This window comes from Oryctolagus cuniculus, chromosome 5 (assembly GCF_964237555.1).
Source record: "Oryctolagus cuniculus chromosome 5, mOryCun1.1, whole genome shotgun sequence".
Taxonomy (NCBI): domain Eukaryota; kingdom Metazoa; phylum Chordata; class Mammalia; order Lagomorpha; family Leporidae; genus Oryctolagus; species Oryctolagus cuniculus.
The window spans coordinates 119,426,195-119,449,320 of record NC_091436.1 but is presented as its reverse complement, the minus strand read 5'-3'; the positions used below and the strand labels follow the sequence as shown (position 1 = coordinate 119,449,320).

The 23,126-nt window shown below is 37.1% G+C and overlaps 1 protein-coding gene across 1 annotated transcript in view; it reads left to right on the top strand.

Moving 5' to 3' along the window:
• The window catches only part of TFAP2D (transcription factor AP-2 delta), a 71,328-nt gene that overhangs the window by 27,027 nt on the left and 21,175 nt on the right, over nucleotides 1–23,126 (top strand). The window contains exons 5-6 of the mRNA XM_008263039.4: nucleotides 6,813–6,954; nucleotides 16,943–17,056. Coding sequence (XP_008261261.1) covers nucleotides 6,813–6,954; nucleotides 16,943–17,056 — 256 coding nt within the window. The remainder of the gene's footprint in view (nucleotides 1–6,812; nucleotides 6,955–16,942; nucleotides 17,057–23,126) is intronic.

Here is a 23,126-nt window from a genome sequence, read left to right as displayed (position 1 = left end):
ACAAGGGACTGATGTCTTTGCTGTCTAACAATGCTATCTCTATTTCTACTACCACATTTTCTTTCTTGATTCTATAGTTTATATGCACTGTATAAGCCAGTTAATGCAGGACTGATTATGCAAGAATTCAACTGGATGGAGGCTCTTATAGTTTGATATTAACTCAGTAGTGACTGCCTTCTTTTTGTGTAACTCATAGGTTCTTAATATTTGGGGAAGATTTATAGCCCTTCTCTGTATAACGCTTTATCTTCATCTTAGAAAAATGGTTCGAAACCTTGATTTGAGAGAAGCACATCAGCAATTTTTCAAAAATGCAGATATCCTGACACCAGAGATTAATTGATAAAGAATGGCACTCAGGATTCTTTTTACAAAGCAAATTCCCAGGTTATAGGAATAGCAAGGGTTGAGAAACCTTGCTTACAAGTATATTCTATCTTTTTAAATTCTTCTACATAAACAGTGATAATAATCCCTTTTCATATCTTGTCTACAATATTTAATTCTTTTTATCAAATTCTTTTGCTTTAATATTTTCTTATTTTCCTTACATAGAATACCACCATGGTCATAATTAGCCAATAAAATATTTGAAAACTTTTTCACTTAACACATGTTAACTGGGTATCTTTTATGAATAAGGGGTTGTGGTAAGTTTAGAATATTGAATGAGGAACAAAGCTATCACTTTGTAGAACAGTGTTGGTGTTTGAACAAAATCACCATTAAGCTAGGGAAACCACCAGATTATAAGTCACTTATCGATGTCAGAAATCATTGAATATATAGTAAAATCGAGGGCACTCCTTCCAGAATCATTTGGAAAACTTATACACATGTATTAAAATTGTCCTTGAGCTCTAGGGTTTAATGAAGTTTGATACTACAATATAATTTAGTATAATATCATGTCCAGGTATGAAATTATTCTCACATTTGCTTCTAGTAGATACTTATTGAAATAATGCCATAGGTTTAAATGTGCTATTTCCTCATAGTGAAAATAAGATTGAAATCATAGATACTTGACTGGAATTTAATATACATTAACTGTTGCTTTTATTTAATGACATTGAGTATTGCAATACAAAGTTAACCTTAAATTTATAAAATAACATTGCTACAGTGACTGTTGGTAAGAAATATCTAGTGAATAACAATTTAAAGTACCATTTAATACCAATTAGTGTTGAATATTGATATTTAGTTATCTAAAATACAATTTTTCCTCAAATACAATAATGCTAAAGGAAGGAAATATCTTTTTAAAAAAGGTTTATTTTATTATGAGTGGGAATAGGAAACAAAGAAGGAAGAAGGGTGGGAGCATGGGCAGGAGGGAGGGTTAGGTGGGAAGAATCACTATGTTCCTGAATCTGTATATATGAAATGCATGAAATTTGTGTATCTTAAATAAAAAAATTTTAAAGTTTCTTTTATTATCTGCAAGGCAGAGTTATAGAGAGAGACGGAGAGACAGAGAGCGATCTTCCATCTTCTGATTCGTTCCCCTAATGGCAACAGCAAGGGCTGAGCAATGCAAAAGCCAGGAGACAGGACCTTCATCCATGTCTCCCACACAGGTGGCAGGAGTGCTTTAGCAGGGAGCTCGATCAGAACTGGAGATGCCAGGACTCAAACCTCTGGGTCTCTATATGATATGACTGCATTGCAGGTGGTGGCTTAACCCACTGCCCCACAACACTAGCCCTAAGAAAATCTATTTAATGGCTTATAAAAGATTGAAAATCAGGTATGCTTATTTCTCTTTTAAAAGTACATTTAGCTCTACTTTTTGTGGAATAATGTGGGAATCAGAATGTCAGCATAATGTGCAATTTTTTGTGAGAAAATGTTTTTCCGTTAACTTTCCATTTTGGGACAGCATCAATGATTTTAGTTAAAAAAATTTTTGGCCGGCGCCGCGGCTCAATAGGCTAATCCTCTACCTAGTGGCGCCGGCACACCAGGTTCTAGTCCCGGTCGGGGCACCGGATTCTTTCCTGGTTGCCCCTCTTCCAGGACAGCTCTCCCCTGTGGCCAGGGAGTGCAGTGGAGAATGGCCCAAGTCCTTGGGCCCTGCACCGCATGGGAGACCAGGAGAAGCACCTGGCTCCTGCCTTCGGATCAGCGCGGTGAGCCGGCAACAGCGCACCAGCCGTGGTGGCCATTGGAGGGTGAACCAATGGCAAAGGAAGACCTTTCTCTCTGTCTCTCTCTCTCTCACTATCCACTCTGCCTGTCAAAAAAAATTTTTTTTAAATAACATTTTCCCATAGTTGTTTATTATTTGCTTTGGAATGCAGAAAGATTCATTCCTGAAAACCAGGAAGGAAATTATGTTTTTCCCATGTTCAGGAATTAACTTGTGTCCACTTATTAAGACAGCTATTTAATGTGAGTCTTCCTTTACTGTTGATACTGTTGTAAAATTGAATATCCCTCTGTGAGTTTCACCAGGGGATTAAATACTTGGCATATAGAACTTAAAGTACTGCACTAAGGATTCTCATTTCTAAGAACTAACTTCATCCCTCTCAATGCATCTTCCTTCTAATATATATAATTCTTGAAGTGCCATAAAATAAAATGGAAGTATTTGTTAACATTAATGTGTGCTAATTAAAAAAAAAAGATTACTGGTGGTGGGAGGTAGATGGCCAAATGACATAATACATTGAAATGTAGGGATTTCTTAAGCTTGCTGAGGGAGGGGGATTTGGACATTGAAACATCTTACATCATCTCTCACAGAAATGAGGTAAACACAGCCAAATTTGCTATTATGGGAATAGAAGGGACAAGTTCTCAATCCTCACTGGTTTGCTCTTTGCACCCCAGATGCTGGACTTGCTTGTCCTTCACATAGACATTTTATCCCACCACAGAGACAGAGGATATCCATCTGTATTTTCACAAATCAGTCAACTCCCTTAGAGTCTTCTTCCCATGCTTTTCTGATATTAAAACTTCCATTTTTCTTAAACTTCTTGCCATATACTATATAGATTTAACTATGTATCTGTCATTGTTTCTGAATATCATGTGTATTTTGATTCACATACCCATTTATTTATTCATTCCTTGGTCCTCACACACAAAGCTTTTGAGGCATGATGTACACATTTTAACTACATATCAGAGTCTCTTCCCTCCACTTCTTTTGATGTAGCATTGCTATACATCCTGTAACAATGTTACATGGCAAGCAGTAGAAAGCAGTAAACAGTACTAAGAGAAGGAAGGCTCTGGCTGTCAGTGTAAATGTAAATAACAGCTGTTCTACTCAAACTGTTTTAAAAACTACCATGCGGTGAGGGCTTTGCATAAAATGGGACAGAGCCTCAAGAATCAAGTTTTAGCACAAAATTGTAGAGGCATGATGCCATCTTCATGTTTGTACTGTTTCATTTTTCCTACTATTGCATAAATGGTAGAGGAAATATATGTATATTTATATATGTAATATTCTCTGTTAAAATGTTATTTAAATATCATTTCTGTGTCAACACTGCAATGTACAGCTACATTAATACATATAACTCAACTTGTTATACAAAGGAAATATGACAAATTACGTTATTGTGTTAGTTGCAAGATACTGTTTGAATTTTTTATCATTTTATTTGAAGGAAGAGAAACACATACAAATAGAGACAGCGAGAGATCTTCCCCTGTGTGTTACTCCCCCAAATACCTGGAACAGCCAGGGCTATGTGAGGTTGAAAGCAGGAGACCAGCACTCTATCTGTGTCTACCTACTTGAATCATCATCTGCTGCCTAGATAGGAAGTGAGGTAGCTGGCATTCAAACCCAGCGCTTTGATATGGCATGGGGGCATCTCAAGCTATGACTTAACACACTTTGCCAAATGCTGACCAAAAAGTTTATCCTCTGGTCAAGTGTTGTAACATTATTTCATAGGTCAACATTTAAGGTTTTTTTAAATCACTAAATTTGAAATTTCTTGAATAATCTTTCTCTCATTTTTTCTAGCAAGTGACCATGCTATACAGCACTTAAATGTCCTTTAAGTGTCATTTTGTCTACAAAATATGCAGAGATTTTCTTTCTTTATTGGTTAAAGGGATTTAACTACTGGTAATAGACACTTGATTTATTTATTTATTTATTTATTTGACAGGCATAGTGGACAGTGAGAGAGAGAGAGACAGAGAGAGAAAGGTCTTCCTTTGCCGTTGGTTCACCCTCCAATGGCCGCCGCAGCTGGCGCACTGCTGCCGGCACACCACGCTGATCCGAAGGCAGGAGCCAGGTGCTTCTCCTGGTCTCCCATGCGGTGCAGGGCCCAAGGACTTAGGCCATCCTCCACTGCCTTCCCGGGCCACAGCAGAGAGCTGGCCTGGAAGAGGGGCAACTGGGACAGATTCCGGTGCCCCGACTGGGTCTAGAACCTGGAGTGCCGGCGCCGCAGGCGGAAGATTAGCCTAGTGAGCCGTGGCGCCCACTGTAAACACTTTAAAAATATTGTTCTGTAGTGGACATTTGGCCTAGCAGTTAAGATGTCAGTTGGGACATCTACAGCCTGTAGAGGAGTGCTTATTTCAATACCCAATCATAGGCCGGCGCCGTGGCTCACTAGGCTAATCCTCTGCCTTGAGGCTCCAGCACACCGGGTTCTAGTCCGGTTGGGGCTCCAGATTCTGTCCCGGTTGCCCCTCTTCCAGGCCAGCTCTCTGCTATGGCCCGGGAGTGCAGTGGAGGATGGCCCAAGTGCTTGGGCCCTGCACCCAATGGGAGACCAGGAGAAGCACCTGGCTCCTGCCTTCGAATCATTGCGGTGCACCGGCCACAGTGTGCCGGCCGCGACAGCCATTGGAGGGTGAACCAATGGCAAAGGAAGACCTTTCTCTCTGTCTCTCTCTCTCACTGTCCACTCTGCCTGTCAAAAAAAAAATACCCAATCACATTCTCAATTCTAGTTTCCTGCTAATGCACACCCTGGTAGACAGCCCATGAGGGCTAAAATGGTTGAGGCTATGCAACCCCCCATATTAGGCCAGAATTGAGCTCTGGCTCCTGACTTCGATCTGGCCCCTTCCTCTATGAAAAATTATTAGGAATATATTTGTCTTTTTTTAAAAGAAATTTTAGTCATAAGAAAGGCAAAAATATTTGAAAGTTACTTTCAGGATTATCTTTTATCAGTCCTGTTCTCTCATAAAATATCTTCCTATTTTCTATGATTATTAATTTCCCTTATCATCCTTTATAAATATGAATTTTCTAATATGAAGGACTAATACTTCTTTTTTCTGGAAAGCAGTATCTTAACTAAAAATATTTTCAATGATATGAACTAGCATATTTCATATATTACTTTTATATTTATGCATTCCTTCTCTTCCTCTCTACCAGTAAGTATGTTATTTCTTCCAAATATTAACTCATGAAATATTCTGTTATCTTGTGAACTTAACAAAGAATCAAATCCACCACCCTTTAATCTATTACCATGTTACACCCCAAGCAAGCATCATATGATTTATCATCAAGACTGCTTTTATGTCTTGTCTAAAATGTAATTATATGATTACTGCATCATCTCTCCATGATTTTCACTTTCTCCATCTTTGAACTTCTATAAAACACTTGATCTCTAACCCTCATTTTATATTTGTAATACAATATCTTATAGTATTATAATATCAATAGATATGCATATATTATAGAAAATGTTGATATGGATGCAATTAAGATCATAAAGTGCCATTAAAATATTTGGTTTGTTGTTGTCGTTGCTATGACGAGCATCTTCCTAGATACAGGACAATTTTTAGTGCCCCATTCAACCCCCATTACTCTTACCTAGCATTATGCTTTGAACAAAACAGGTGCTTAGTATGCATGCAATTAAACCTTGATGTTTTGAAAAGATTTATTTATTTTATTTATCTGAAAGACAAAAAGGATGAGAGAGAGAGGGAAAGAGAGAGAAGGAGAGGAAATCTTGATTTTTAACAAGTTTTAATGATTAGATAAGATTTGGTTTGATTGAGCTTTAAAAATACTAACTACTGTTTTCCAGTTTGCTTTCCACCACTAAATCTTAACTCCAGTGATAAACTACTTTAATCCTATTTCCTAAAAATTTACTCAAGTTTTAGATTTTGTGAAAGACAAGTTATTTTGATTGTATTATTCTTAAGCATAGTACATAGTGTTGTGATATACTTTAGAAATGTTATACATAGTGTTACAGTGTCCTGATGCCTTCCATACAGCCTAAAAATGCTGGTTCTGTAATCATAATACACTCTCCTTAACACCATAATATTACTAAATTCATATAATTCACTTAACTGCTTTCCAAGTGCTCCACCTTCTTTGAAAAGTTATTTGGACCCTATGCCAAATATTTTAATAGATCTCATGGAAAAGATACCTGATTATTTCAGATCTATTGAGAATAGGTTATAGGTTGAGTGATAACAAAATGACACATTGAACTTTTTCCCATGGAAATTAATGTGCAGAATGTTGGAAGTTTGCTTCATGATCAGAGCCACAGAGGGAGTCAAAACTCCTGGAATGTGTTTCTGTTTTGCTTTCCGCATCAATTTTCCCCTCCGCCTACCTGGTGGGTTGTTTCTCTATTTCTCAGTTTCTCCTCTTGGTTCTTCACCACATCCCCTCCAAAAAAGTTCTTTTTCTTGGACTGATGGAATGACTAGGAAGCATGGTTCATCTGACCACAGCCAGGAGTGCGGCTTGAAGAAAATGTAAGTGATTTCTGTCATTAAGGTTGGATATTGCTCAGAAACTGACTTGTGTTGTCTGCCAACAGGGGAAGCTTTGCACTTGGCTCGGGATTTTGGCTACACTTGTGAAACAGAGTTTCCAGCCAAAGCAGTAGGAGAACATCTTGCCAGACAACATATGGAACAGAAAGAACAGACAGCAAGAAAAAAGATGATCCTAGCCACCAAGTAAGCAGAGTGAGGAAGGCACTATGTGCCTCATCCTCAGTTTTTCCATTTTCTTTGAATGAGAGGACCAGTCTGGAAAACATCAGTTCTCTCCAGGAGGGGTTCTCACATTCCAGCAGCTACATGTACTAAACAAGGTCCTTCCTACCCCTCTTCACCATTGGCAAAATTGCCCTTGATCATTATTGGAGCTATCATGAAAACTGAGCACACAGAAATCCCAAGAAGATAAACTTGTGTGGGAAATGTAGACTCTAAGCTAATAAGCCTTTGATTGCTATGTAATTTGGCTTAAGGTACTCACTGTGCCTTAATAAATGAAGATAAAGATCTCAGAACACTATGAATGTTTGAGTAATGTGGCAAAAGGTGAGGATACAAATGTGCAAAAGAGACCCTGAGACCAAGGGTTGTCATCAGCTCCCATCTTCTCTTGTGTATAATTAAGCTAATAATGCCTTTGTGCCTCATGCTCTCAAGGTGATAGTGTATGAAATAAAACGTTCAATGTATGTAAAACTTCTGAAAACTGTAAAAAGCCTAATTAAAATAATGAGGGAAATAATGCAAAGGCAAATGTATCCATACAGTAAGGGGGAGCATGCATAAAATGACGTCTAAATTCCCTCTACCTGAAAGTTCTTTGAGAATTTAAGGCAGAATTGCCATTTACTGTGCAAAAGCTAGCAACACTACAAGCACCAGTGCAAGTCTTAGACAAAAGTTTCACAGAAAAGCCCTTCAGGTGGTAGCTAATTCTTACCATCTTTTTCTTACTGAAATAAGTTATTGTTGCATATAGATCATTAATAATCTCAAATAATTTCCTAATTCTCTATTCAGATTTTAGGGCTAATATAGATTTTAATTATTTATTAATTGGTTTCCTTTTTAATTAATAATTTATTTTTATTAACTAGAAAGGCAGAAAGAAACAGAAAGCAGACTGACAGAGATTCCCCCATCCATTGGTTTGCTGATCAAATGATCACAACAGCTGGGGCTGCAGATGGCTGAAACCAAAGCCCAGAACTCAATCTCAGTCTCCCATTGGGTGGCAGGCATCAAAGTACTTGAATCATCACTGCTACCTCCCAGGATGCCCATTAGCTGGAAACTGGATATGAAGTGGAGTCAAGATTTGAACCAGGGCTGGCGCTGTGGTGCAGCTGATTAAAGCCATGGTCTCAAGCACCGGCATCCCATATGGGCACTGGTTCTAGTCCCGGCTGCTCCTCTTCCAATCCAGCTCTCTGCTGTGGCCTGGGAAGGCAGTAGAGGATGGCCCAAGTCTTTGGACCCCTGCACTCATGTGGGAAGACCCGGAGGAAGCTCCTGGCTCCTGGCTTCGGATCAGCACAGCTCCGGCTGTTGCAGCCATCTGGGGAGTGAACCAGCAGATGGAACACCTCTCTCTCTGTCTCTACCTCTCTCTGTAACTCTGTCTTTCAAGTAAATAAAATAAATCTTAAAAAAAAAAAGAAGACTTGAACCAAGACACTCCAATATGGGATTTGTCCCAAGTGGCACTCTAACTACTGCACCAAGTGCTTGTCCCTTCATTTCTTTTGTAGGGGAAATGTTTTAGGATGAAGTATAAAGTAGATGATATAGAAGCACTACTTCCTAGGAACTGATGAAAAATAATTATTTAATAGCTTTACAACATGGTGGCTAAAATTCAAATTAGTTGATAATGCATAAAACCCAAACTAAATATTCCCTTTCCACTAGATTCTGGTCACATGAGTCTTTTTTTTTAATTTTTTTTAACTTTTATTTAATGAATATAAATTTCCAAAGTACGGCTTATGGATTACAATGGCTTCCCCCCCATAACATCTCTCCCACCCGCATCCCTCCCCTTTCCCACTCCCTCTCCCTTTCCATTCACATGAGGATTCATTTTCGATTCTCTTTATTTACAGACGATCACTTTAGCATACATTAAGTAAAGATTTCAACAGTTAGCTCCCACACAAACATAAAGTGAAAAATAATAGATGATTTTTTAAATGATGATGAAATCAGATCAGACCTATTGTCATGTTTAATCCCAGCGAGAGTCAAGTTGGGAATTAATAATTTCTTCTTTTTTTTACAGAAGATCAGTTTAGTATACATTAAGTAAAGCTTTCAACAGTTTGCACCCCCATAGAAACACAAAGCGAAATATACTGTTTGAGTACTCATTATAGCATTAAGTCTCAATGTACAGCACATTAAGGACAGAGATCCTACATGAGGAGTAAGTGCACAGTGACTCCTGTTGTTGACTTTACAAATTGACACTCCTGTTTATGGCATCAGTAATCTCCCTATGCACCAGTCATGAGTTTCCAAGGCTATGGAAGCCCCTTGAGTTCACCGACTCTTATCTTGTTTAGACAAGGTCATAGTCAAAGTGGAGGTTCTCTCCTCCCTTCAGAGAAAGGTACCTCCTTCTTTGAAGACCTGTTCTTTCCACTGGGATCTCACTCACAGAGATCTTTCATTTAGGGGTGGTGGTTTTTTTTTTTTTTTTTTTTTTTTTTTTTGCCAGCGTGTCTTGGCTTTCCATGCCTGAAATACTCTCATGGGCTTTTCAGCCAGATCGGAATGCCTTTAGGGCTGATTCTGAGGCCAGAGTGCTGTTTAGGACATCCGCCATTCTATGAGTCTGCTGAGTATCTCGCTTCCCATGTTGGATCACTCTCCCCTTTATTTATTCTATCGGTTAGTATTAGCAGGTACTAGACTTGTTTAGTGCTCCCTTTGACTCTTAGTCCTTTCATTATGATCAATTGTGAACTGAAATTGATCACTTGGACTGGTGAGATGGCATTGGTACATGCCACCTTGATGGGATTAAATTGGAGTCCCCTGGTATGTTTCTAACTCTACCATTTGGGGCAAGTCAGCTTGAGCATGTCCCAAATTGTACATCTCTTCCCTCTCTTATTCCTACTCTTATGTTTAACAGGGATCACATTTCAGTTAAATTTCAACACTTAAGAATAACTGTGTATTAATTACAGAATTAAACCAGTCATATTAAGTAGAACAGACAAAAAAACTACTAAGAGGGATAATGTATTAAGTTGTTCATTAACAGTCAGGGCTATGCTGATCAAGTCACCGTTTCCCATAGTGTCCATTTCACTTCAACAGGTTTCCTTTTTGGTGTTCAGTCAGTTGTCACCGATCAGGGAGAACATATGGTATTTGTCCCTTTGGGACTGGCTTATTTCACTCAGCATGATGTGTTCCAGATTCCTCCATTTTGTTGCAAATGACTGGATTTCGTTGTTTCTTACTGTGGTATAGTATTCTAAAGAGTACATATCCCATAATTTCTTTATCCAGTTTACCGTTGATGGGCATTTAGGTTGGTTCCAGGTCTTAGCTATTGTGAATTGAGCTGCAATAAACATTAGGGTGCAGACCGCTTTTTTGTTTGCCAATTGAAATTCCTTTGGGTAAATTCCAAGGAGTGGGATGGCTGGGTTGAATGGTAGGGTTATCTTCAGGTTTCTGAGGAATCTCCAGACTGACTTCCATAGTGGCTTAACCAGTTTGCATTCCCACCAACAGTGGGTTAGTGTCCCTTTTTCCCCACATCCTCTCCAGCATCTGTTGTTGGTAGATTTCTGCATGTGAGCCATTCTAACAGGGGTGAGGTGAAACCTCATTGTGGTTTTGATTTGCATTTCCCTGATTGCTAATGACCTTGAACATTTTTTCATGTGCCTGTTGGCCATTTGGATTTCCTCTTTTGAAAAATGTCTATTGAGGTCCTTGGCCCATCTCTTAAGTGGGTTGTTGGTTTTGTTTTTGTGGAGTTTCTTGATCTCTTTGTAGATTCTGGTTATTAACCCTTTATCTGTTGCATAGTTTGCAAATATTTTTTCCCATTCTGTCGGTTGTCTCTTCACTCTCCTGACTGTTTCTTTTGCAGTACAGAAACTTCTCAATTTGATGCAATCCCAATAGTTGATTTTGGCTTTGACTGCCTGTGCCTCCCGGGTCTTTTCCAGAAATTCTTTGCCTGTGCCAATATCTTGAAGGGTTTCTCCAATGTTCTCTAGTAACTTGATGGTGTCAGGTCATAGATTTAGGTCTTTAATCCACGTTGAGTGGATGTTTGTGTAAGGTGTAAGGTAGGGGTCTTGCTTCATGATTCTGCACATGGAAATCCAATTTTCCCAGCACCATTTATTGAATAGACTGTCCTTGCTCCAGGAATTAGTTTTAGATCCTTGATCAAATATAAGTTGGCTGTAGATGTTTGGGTTGATTTCTGGTGTTTCAATTCTGTTCCATTGGTCTATCCATCTGTTTCTGTACCAGTACCAGGCTGTTTTGATTACAACTGCCCTGTAGTAGGTCCTGAAATCTGGTATTGTGATGCCTCCGGCTTTGTTTTTGTTTTTAATTTTAAGAATTATATGGAACATCTACCATCTGACAAGCTTGCTCAAGAAATTTGGTGTTTGTGCAGTATTTGTAGCTGTCTCTATTTGGGTTTAAATTATATTTATGCATTGATCTAAGAATACCAGCTAATTGTTTTGTTTTGCCCCAAAAAAGGGAAAAATAATAGATAATGGGATGGGAGGAAAGGATAGGCAAAGTGAAATAAAAGTGGGAAGTAATCACAGAGAGAATGAAGAATAAGAAACAGAGAAAGAAAATGATTAAAGCAGAAGAAAAATTGGGCTTAAATTTTGGACATTAAGCTTGATACCATGGAAGTTCCTGAAAACTGGCTGGTGGAGAGATCTAAATATAAATCTGTTCCATAGTATATCTTCTGGGGTTCTGTGCTTCTATTTTGTGTGTACTCTTTCAATCTTGACCCAGAGGGACTTTCATCAGTCATGTTTCAGTTTCTGTAGAAGGAACTTAAAGTGCATAGAGTTAGTTAGTTTGAATCTTTAATATAACCTCAGGAGAAAGATAAAGGCATGTTACAGATCAAGAGAATTATATAGTACTGGAAGGTAGTATTCCCCAAGCATTCCCAAAGTACAATACCATTCTGGCTGGTAGGTTCATAATGGTGCCCATGTAATACCCCTGAATGATCCTGCTATCCCATGAGAAAACACCTTCATATTTTCTACCTTCAAATTACTTTCATCAGGCATAGTTTACACTTTCATCCCTTAGTCCAAGAAATTCATCTTGTCCTGAGCCCAGGAACATTTCTGCAACTGTTTACCTCCACCATCTTCAACATTCTAAACACAAGATTTCATCTTCATGGAGTTTCCAACCACTGTTGAAGTGTTTGGGAGTCTCTAAGTGCACGCAAATTGAATCTGAGATTTTTGTTTTTTACAGAGTAAGAGGAATACTTCAATATTTGTCGAAGTTAGGCTGAGACATCCATTTTAGAGTAGTGAATTCAACCAGGTGGAAGTATTTTAATTTTCCCTGGGAACTACGTAATGTATAATATCCCGGATGTAATTCTGAACTTCGATTTCATAAAACATTGCAAGAACATACAATTTCATTTGATTCATCTGTACATAGCTGGACATTTGCAGACCATTAAATGTCAAGAAAGAAAAGAATTCACTGTTCCAATTAACTCATTTTTTAGCTCATTTTTAGCTCACAAATATCTAGAAATCACAATATAACCTATATAAATTTTTTGTATTTTTATGTATGTATATCCCTTCTTTTTATGAGACAAAGTGAAACAAAAATTAATGAATCAGAGGCTGTGTAATTATAGTAAACAAACACAATACAACCAGAAATAAGGAGATTAATTAAGGAGTGTCTAGGAATAACACGCCCAATTTGCTGTAGGCACTGTTTCTAATTTTCCATCAATGGTAAAGCATTAAATATTTTCATTAATTAAAATGCTGAAAGTTGATTTTTCATAAGACTTTGACAAAAATATTGCTTATGTGAACTGTCAGATTGCCATTTATATTTCTTTCTTACCTCAGTGGGTAACAGTTCAGTTGTGTTTAAATATATTGTCAAGCACACAATTGTTTGAAGCACCCAGTAAGGACCATAAGTCTCCTAATTTTTCTTTGTTACTAGTGTTTTGCTGATTTTCCATATATCTTAATGTAACTTAGATGATTGTTTTAGAAGGAAGAATAAAAACAGAAAAAATTCTGAATTCTAAAAATATATGACACAAATCATTTATTTGCTTGTTATATAGAAAATATATTTAAGACTCTTCATTCATTGAATTTAGAACTAAATATACTTAACATTTCATCTGCATTAAGGTAAACCAAAATAGTTAAAAATTTTAAATCAGATGTTAAACATTAAACGTCAAAAGGAGAAACAGAACTTTAAATTCAGACACCAGCCAAAAAAATTAGGTCCTTAAGGACAATGACATAAGCGATAAAGTTAGAATATATGATTCATCGAAGATCATCTTATGTTACATAATTCATAATAAGACATTTTATTTTGAAATATGAGCATTTCTTATTGTAGTTTCATAAATGAAGATTTAAATAAGAGTGAAACTAGTCATAAAAATAACTATTCCATAAGGGTTATAATGAGATGATGATGATTGCCCAAGGGGAATCTACAGGACTGTCATCTAAGTCTAGAAGCTGTCCTAAGTCAGTGAGTTAAGCAGCAGAATTAAATATCAAAGATTGAGAATTCTAAAACTATTCCTGATAAGCTTCACATAGGGTGAAATTAAATTATTCAGCATGAGTTAAATTTTTCCACACTTTGCCTTTTTCTCACTTCCTCATCAATTTTCAGTTTTGTTTCCCCATGAGCAAAATCAATTTGACAAGTTATAAACTCGTTTATTTAATTACCCAACAATCCAAATGTCATATCCAAAGAACTATATCAATGTTTAACCTTTATTTTAATTTTTAAAATTTACTTCAATCTTATAGAGAATTAACATTTGGTCTTACAATAATTTCAATCTTTCTTTGTGAAAATAAATCATAGTGATGGCCTACCACACAGTAATTCTATTGCTAGCCTGATAATGATAACATGAAGTCATATTTAAAATTTTAGCCAGAGGGGTGGGCGTTGTAGCACAGTTGATTGATCTGCTGCTTGGGACATCCTCATCCCATATCAGAGTGCCTGGGATGAAGTTCCACCTCCACTGTTGACCCAGCTTCCTGATAAAGTACATCCTGAGAGGTAGTGGAAGATGGCTCAAATACTTGGGTCTCTGCCCTCATGGGGAAGATACAGATGGAGTTCCTGGCTCCTACCTTTGGCTTGACCCAACCTTACCTGTTTCAGGCATTTGGGGAGTGAACCAGTTAATGGAAGATAGATAGATCTCTCTCTCTCTCTCTCTCCAAATAAAGACAAATCAACATTAAAAGAAATAAAAATAACTTTCATTAAAACTTTCCTAAAAATAAAAATGTATCTAACTCTTAAATAACACAAAGTATAATAGATGATGATGTCCTTATTAATGGCATCAAATACTTAGTTTAAGTTGCACTCATCTATGAAAATATAGAACTATACCTGAAAGCTAGCCAACCAAATCTCATTGATGACAGGGAAAATGCAGAGTTTGGAGCAACTATTATCAATGAAGGTAAATACACCATTGTTAAAAGTGTGCACTTGTCCGGTGCTGCAGCTCACTAGGCTAATCCTCCGCCTTGCGGTGCCAGCACACCGGGTTCTAGTCCCGGTCAGGGCGCCGGATTCTGTCCCGGTTGCCCCTCTTCCAGGCCAGCTCTCTGCTGTGGCCAGGGAAGGCAGTGGAGGATGGCCCAAGTGCTTGGGCCCTGCACCCCATGGGAGACCAGGATAAGTACCTGGCTCCTGCCATCGGATCAGCGCGGTGCACCGGCCGTGGCAGCCATTGGAGGGTGAACCAACGGCAAAGAAAGACCTTTCTCTCTGTCTCTCTCTCTCACTATCCACTCTCTGCCTGTCAAAAAAAAAAAAAAAAAAAAACAACAACAACAACAAAAAAAAACAAAAAACAAACAAACAAAAAAAAAACAGTAAAAGAGGGATTTAGAAGAAACTTTTTTTATTTAAGTATATAAAGAATTTGTTTTTCTTCTCTCTTTGCTCCACCCTGATTTTTTTTACTTTCATTGGTGTTGTGTAAAAATGAATGAAGCAAATTCTATGAAATGATACAATATTTGAATATTGGCAATAAACCAGAGGGTCATTGTCAATAAAAGAAGATCACAAATGACCTTTGGTAGATTTCAATAAATTTTAGACAACTAATTATACTTGTAAGTCTCCTCTGATTTAATTGACTTGAGAGACAGAGATAAAGGTAGAAAGCAAAAATGATCATACTCTGGTTCACTATCCAAATACCCACAATGCCTGGGACTGGAATGGGGGTGAAGCCAAAAGCTGGGAACACAGCCTGGTTCTCCCATGTGCATGACAGGGACTCAGTCACTTGAACCATCACTGCTGCTTCCCAGGGTCCACATTGGGTGGAGCTGGAGTCAGGAGGTAAGGGCACTCTAATGTGGCACGTGGGCACCTTAACCAGTGTCTTGACTGCAAGGCTAAATGTTCACCCCTCCACTGATTTCAGCTCAATGACAAATTATTTGTAGTCCAAGATTTTTTGTTTTCTATTGTTTTATGCATTTATTTGAAAGGCAGAGAGAAGGGGAGACACTGAGAGAGAGACCTCTTCCATCAACTGGTTCACTCCCCCAAGTGGCTGTAACAACCTAGGGCTGGGCCAGGCAGAAGCCAGGGGCCAGGAGCATCTTCTGGGTCTCTCACGTGGGATACAGGGGCCCAAGCACTTGGGCTACCTTCTGCTGCTTTCCCAGGAACATTAGCAAGGAGCTAGATGGGAAGTGGAGCAGCCAGGACTTGAACTGGCACCCATATGAGATGCTAGGGCTGCAGGTAGCAGTTTAACCCCCTACATCACAGTTCTGGCCCCAATTCAAGATATTTTGTAGAATTTCAATATTCATTTGTTAATGTCACAAGTGCTTTGGAGCAGAATTTTGGCTGGGCCCTTATTTACTTGGGCTAATGTCACCCTTTTGTGTTTTTCTTTGGCTACATATATAATCATAGTTAGGGCTACATTGATACGTTTTGTAATTGCCTGTTGTAAAGGCAGACAAAAAACTTAATCACCAACCTGTTATGTCTTGAGTATAGAGCAGCTTCACTTCAGATGATTGATGCTTTGAGGGAATTCCTTGGCAGCCCTTTCTTTACTCTTCAGTTACTATATGAATTTAGTGGTTTTTGTTCCTAAAAAACCATTTACCCTATACTGCTTCTTTTGACTTGTGCCATTTTGACTCTGCATCAGAAGCGTTTTTCTATTACCCAACATGCATGGTAATGCTATAATTAAAGTGATACCAATGGCCAGAAATCATAACCACTTAGTGCATTAAGGCAGCAGAAAACTGCCCTAGGGGGAACTTTGTAAAAGAAATCAGGTTACACAAAACATAACCCTTTTTGTGAGGCTAATGCACTAAATTCTACATAAATGATTCTCTGCTTCAAATATTAAAATGCAAAATTAGTCCAGAAGATTCTGAATTATAATGCAATATTGATAAATAGAAATCATGGCCCTGAAGTAAGCCCATACTTTAATTAAGCTTATTTACAGATATGCCCTGCAAAATTCCATTTGATTTCTAAAGAAGCAATTATTAATTATAATCATTTCATATGGATTTTCCATTACCCTGAGGTTTAATCTATGACTGTTTATCTTTTTAAAAGAACATGGTTTTGTCAGTATCCATGGACTTTCATTCATTTGAAATATTTTATCATGCTCCTAAGATCCTTGATAGCAAAGTCATCACTGTGAACCCTAACTGCATGCTATGGATGGAACTTCAGAGGTTGCTTTATGAAATTGTGTCTAGTCCATAGTGCTCCTGTGAAATAGAAAACAAGCCTTTGGTAAAATATCATGGGAGGAAATGAAAGCCCTATTTAAAGAGTTCAATTTCAATTTTTGGATCTTTTATTTTAGACAAATTTGTAAAGAATTCCAAGACCTCTTGAGCCAAGATAGATCACCACTGGGATCCTCCAGACCCACTCCAATTCTAGACCTTGACATCCAGAGACATTTAACACATTTCAGGTAAGACTCCTTTTCCAATTAGCTCAGCCTCTCTTTTGAACTGCTATACCATATTTACTAACTCAGACCTTCTTATATCCTATCACTGTTCCATTTAAAGATAGCACTTTCATATCCATAGGTAACTGTAGCCTGTTTGGATTGCTATAACAAAATGGTTTATACTGCATACTTCATACACAACAGAAAGTTATTGCTCACCATCCTGGAGGAGGTCCAAGATCAAGGTACCAGCGGATTAGGTGTCTGCTGAGGCATGCTTTCTGCTTCAGAGATGGCACCTTGCTTCTCCCTTGCATGAGAGACTGGACATACAGGCTCCTTCAGAACCCTTTTATTTTCTTTTATAAATTTATTATTAATATAAAGAGAACAGAGTTAATGTATTTCATAGGTACAATTCTAAAAAGATAACCATATTTCCTCTCTCCCTCTTTCCCTCCCTCAATTTCCCTTTCTTTTATTTCTTTGTTTTTCTTTCATTTTTGCAAAAACATAATTTCAGTCTACTCTATAGTCATAGACTCAATGTACCACTAACCATTATAAGGGTACCAGTCCCATCCTTCACGACCTAATTAGCTCATAAAGTCTCAGCCTCTTAATAGTATTGCTTTGGGGATTAGGTTCAACATATGGAACATGCAGACCATAGCATTGATGACTGAATTCTTTGAAATCCCAAATATGTAATACCAAATAGAGGAAAATAACAATGTATGAAGCACCTTAGGTCAACAAATTTAGTATATTTGCAGACCTATCAGAAAATAAACACTATTATTTCAAATAATACTTAGAAGCTTTGGATTCAAATTCAGAAGTCTAATGATTAGTTCTTTATCTTAGTAATGCAAATAGTTGAATGGACTGATGAAATGATAGAAGCTATTGAGATACCATTGGCTGATTTTCCAGGAGTATGTTAATAACTTCTACCCAGTTAAAAGTGCAAATGTGTATTAGACCATTCAAAAGCCAAAAATATATTACTAAGACATTTTAAATTTCATCTTCTGAGATTTTTGAAAGCAATTTTTGTGATTAATTTGTACCAAAGATGCAAGGTGAAAAAAAATAGTAACTATTCAGATATCTTCAAGTTTAAGTCTGGAATTCTAATACCAACCTGATATTTTCTAGTATAAAAATATTTTATCTTCTCTAGTTATTATCATTTGGTTAAAATATAATCTTTTTACAATTTAAGATCATATTATGCACAATAATGTTTTTTTTTAATACATTGGAATTTGGTGTGTAACCTAAGAGGTTTTAAAAAAATATTTATTTATTTATTTATTTGAAAGAGAGAGAGAGAAGGGGAGACACAGAGAGAGATCTTCCATCCACTGGTTCACTCGGCCAAATGACTGCAATAGTTGTGGTTGGGCTTGGCCAGGCTGAAGCCAGTAGCTTGGAACTCTATCCAGGTCTCACAAGTGGTGGGAAGGGCCCAAGTACTTGGGCCATGATTGACTGCTTTCCTAGGCACAGTAGCAGAGTGCTGGATCAGAAGTGGGGCAACCAGCACTCATATGGAATGTCCACATCTGCTGAACTCACTGCATCACCACGACAGCCCCCATCAGAGATATTTGAATAGAATATTTTATTTTCCATATGTAACAAGTCTCCTTCCAAAAATATACCAAATGGAGGATTTATTTCACAGAACTTTTCTCTTGCCATTCAATTGATTTAGTGAAGGCAAGTGTAATAGAATTTATAATATAATGTCCAGAAGTAAACAGCAGATTTTGAAGTCAATAGAATAATTTTCAAATACAGGTCCTTACATATGTGAACTGAGCTGCTTGGGATAACTTATCCAAACCTTTATATTCCCAGCTTTAAGTGATATAAAGACCCCTGTAATATATGATAGTCATGAGCTAAAATGTGATAAAGAATATAAAGGAAACATTCAATAAACAACACATTGTTTACCTCTACTGCCAACCCAATCTTGAAAGATACAAATGTCTCTTATATTGTATCTTTGTAAATATTTCCAATAATTCTGTTTGTGCAAAAACTAAAAGGATTTATTATTTTTACAGAAGTTCAACTCAGAAGTTAATTTTTATTTTTCTGGATTCAAAGAAGTCTGTTAAATTAAACATTTTTTTCTAGAGTTTAGATAGGCAGATGTTTGGTGAAGCAGTTGGAACACCAACATTGCATATCAGAGTGCCTGGGTTCAAGTTCCAGCTTGGTTTCTGATTCTGGATTTCTGCTAATGTGCAACTTTGGAGGCAACACGTGATGCTCAAGTACTCTGAATCCCTGCCATCCACGTGGGTGACTTGGATTGAGTTCCTAGCTCCTGACTTTAGTCTGGCCCAGACCCAGCTGTTGTAGACATTTGGAGCATGAACCAGCAGATGGAAGATATTCTCATTCTCTCAGTCTCTGTCTCTGTCTCTCTCTCTTCCTTTCAAACAAATATTTTCACTTTATTAAAGTACAGAGAATTGTGACTTTATGTCACAAGTATTAGATAATTTTGTTATGGGTGGCAAATCCTTCAACAGTGAGATGTCTGCTTTTATTAAGCTCAAAGTAAAACAGAGCATTGATGTATAAATTAAATGTCAGTTACTGAATGAAATAAATAGGTGACATTTGTGATTCATTAGTTGACTGCTAACTGAATGCCATAGAACACTTTAGAGAAAACTTTAACGTCTAAGCTCAAGATGAACATTTCCTTTTCTGGTTTTACGTGCTCTTATTACAACCCCAAGCAGAATATGGTATAAGCTGGTGTCACTCATCAAATAGCTAAACTTACAGTAAATGACCTTCCTCATCCCCAGTGAAAAAGTATAAGGATACTATATTTGGAGCATCAAGCTCACAAAATTTCATGGATTTGTAAGATTCCTTTTTAGAACCATAAAGTGCTCTAACACTTCAGAATATATTTCCTTTGAATAGTAGCATCTATAAAATTTTGGTTTAATATTTGTACATTGAATGAAAGTCATGATTTCCCATTTAAATATTTGTCAGAATTTTTATTCATTTATTTTTCTTAACAGCATTCCAGGTTATATATTTAAATGAAATCTTCTGATTTGATAATGGAAGGTAGTAGAATGATGGAAATAACTTGGCCAAAATTCACTTTATAGAAAATTTCTTAAACTCCACCTGTTATTTCATTGTGATTTTTAAAAACAAACAGTAGAATTTACCATCTTAACCATTTCTAAGTATTCAACTCAGCAGTACCAAGTATGTTCACATTGTTTTACAACCAACTCTGGGACTTTTTCATTATGCAGAACTGAAACTCAGTACGCATTTGACTACTCCCCAGTTCTCTTTTCCTGTGGCCCCTGGCAATTGCTAGTGTACTTCTGTTTCTATGAATTTAGCTACTCTAGATATGTCATGTAATGGAATCATAAATATTTGTCTTTTTTGGAACTGGCTAATTTTATGCAACATAATGTCCTTGAGTTTAATTCATGTTATAGTGTTATCAGAATTCCCTTAATCTTTAAGGCTATATAATATTTCATTGAATTATATATGCCATAATTTGTTTGTCAATTTATCCATCTGTGGACACTTGGATTGCCTCCACCTTTTAGAAATTGTGGATAATGCTACCATTAACATGGCAGTGCCAATGTGTCTTTGAGATATTGATTCAATTCTTTTAGATATATACCCGGAAATGGAATTGCTGGATTACATAGTAATTCTATTTTTTAATTTCATTGAAGACCTGTCATTCTGTTTTCCATAATAGATGCACCTTTTCACATTCCCATCAGTAGTTGCACAAACGTGCTCATTTTTCCACATCATCACCAACCTTTGTTATTTACTTTTTGAAATAGTATCCATCCAAAATACATGTGAGGTGATATTTCATTGTGCTTTTGATTTGCATTTCTGTAAGTATTAGTGATGTTGAATGTCTTTTCCATATCATTTTAGAGAAATGTCTATTCAAATACTTTGCTCATTTTTAATTGGGTCATTTATTTTTTAGTGTTGGGTTGTGGGAGTTCTGGATATTAACTCTTCATTGGACATATGATTTGCAAGTACTTTGTCCCTTTTTGTATGTTGCCTTTTTGCTCTGTTGATTTGTCTTTGACAGTTTTCAATTTTAATGTAGTCCAATTTTTAAATTTTTACTTTTGTTTCCTGTTGTTGACAAATGCAATATATCAAAGTCTAAGTGAAGACTGGTTTGTTACCTGACTTTGCAAAGAGTATATTTTACAATTGCAGTCCTTAAATGTAGCTTCATAGCACAGTCACTTTTGAAGCTTTTTCAAAATCTCAAGAATAAAAGTACGTTAAAGAACTGATTCAGTAGGTCTATAGGAGGACTCTAGAACTTCTCTATGTTATTTTTAAAACACTGGAGTTAATTCAAATGAGCAGGTTATGAGCCATTATCCTAGGATATTCCTAAACAGATATTTTTACTCTGAAAGAAAAACAATTCTAATTCATTTTTAATGTGGCACTGAGAATTATGTTGTTTTGTCTTGTTCATACACTATCATATTAAAAAGAGTCTATGGTTCTGCAAATATCTGTTTAAAAAGTTTAGCATAGAATATGTCTGTTATGCTTTTCTCTTTACAGTGATCACTTCAATTTTAATAGAAAAACTAACAAGAGAAAGATGAAAAAGAAATCATATCAGGGGCAGGTATTTGGCACAGTAGTTAGTTCACCAATTGAGATGCCACCATCCCATATTGGAGTGCCTGGAACGAGACCTGGCTCCTCCACTTCTGATCCAGTTTCCTGATAACAAAATTCTGGGAAATAGCAAGTGATGGCTGAAGTAATTAAGTCCTTGACATCCCCATAGAAGACCCATTTGGAGTTCCCGGTTCCTAGTTTCAGTCTGGCCCAGCCCTGCCTTGGCGTTTGGGAGTGAACCAACAGATGAAAGATCTCTCTTTCTCTGCCTTTAAAATAAACACAAATAAATGAAAGTTAAGTAGAAAACAAAGAATGCACATCATACTCTACTTTGAAATCAGGCAATCAGCAGAGTTGGTTTTCCACTGTTTTTGTTGCATGCTGCTTGGAAAGAAGTGAAGAAGGAACAGGGTTGGACTGGCATTAGGGATGCTCTAAGTAGGAACATCATCTGGTGTCATTGTTTTACTCAGTCAAAATCTCCTTCCCAATGCCATTCAAACTCTTACCTTACAGGGTGATGCATTTGGTGCTATGAGAATGGTGGCTTACTTTGAGCAGATTGAGTATGTTCAAATAAAGATAGGGAGGCATCTGGCCTCTTAAGGCACAATTAATTCTAGCTTTTTGTGGCAATTGACCAATGGGTATGCTCTGGGAGACTAGGTGTGTGATAGTGATCCTTCTTAGCATTCACAGTCTGGAAAGCCGCTTTTCTCCAAAAGGACAAGATGCAGGTTCCTTAATTATTTATAATTTGCCACGTTCCTTCAATAGTGATTTTGTAGAGAACACAGAAGATACCACAGCCCTCCCCAGAAGGAGGAAGAGTTTTGATTGAAATTTGCAGAGACCCTACAGCCTCACAATTTGCAATTGGACCCAGAGGGCAGAGAATTCATGGACAAAATAGACTCAAATCAAATAGAAATCCAGAGCCCCAGATAGATGAAACATTATAAATTTTCCTCTTAAAAATTTCAAGAAATCTTAATTTTTCTCTTGCTTTGGTTCAAATGTTCTTATGATCTCCTTGAATCTGAAGCAAAAAAAGCCAATTTGACAATGTAAATAAGGAAAAGTTAGACTATCTGCAATGCTCAGTGCAGAGAGGAGAGCCTATCAGAAAAATCAATATTTCTTTATTTCCCATCTTGGGAGACTAAAATTTTGTTTCTTGTATTTCACTGTGATAAAGGCAGGTCTTGAAAAGGTGACTGAAGGATTGTCCCAGTCTTGAGGAACTTCCAAAGTAGGAAATGATTACATAATAGAATTAGTCATTACCTGTACTATTGCAATAGAAGAGTAAGCAGAATTTCAGTTAATTATCTGGCAATCAAGTTTCATCTTTCTAGCCATAGTACTTATCACATAGTATGTA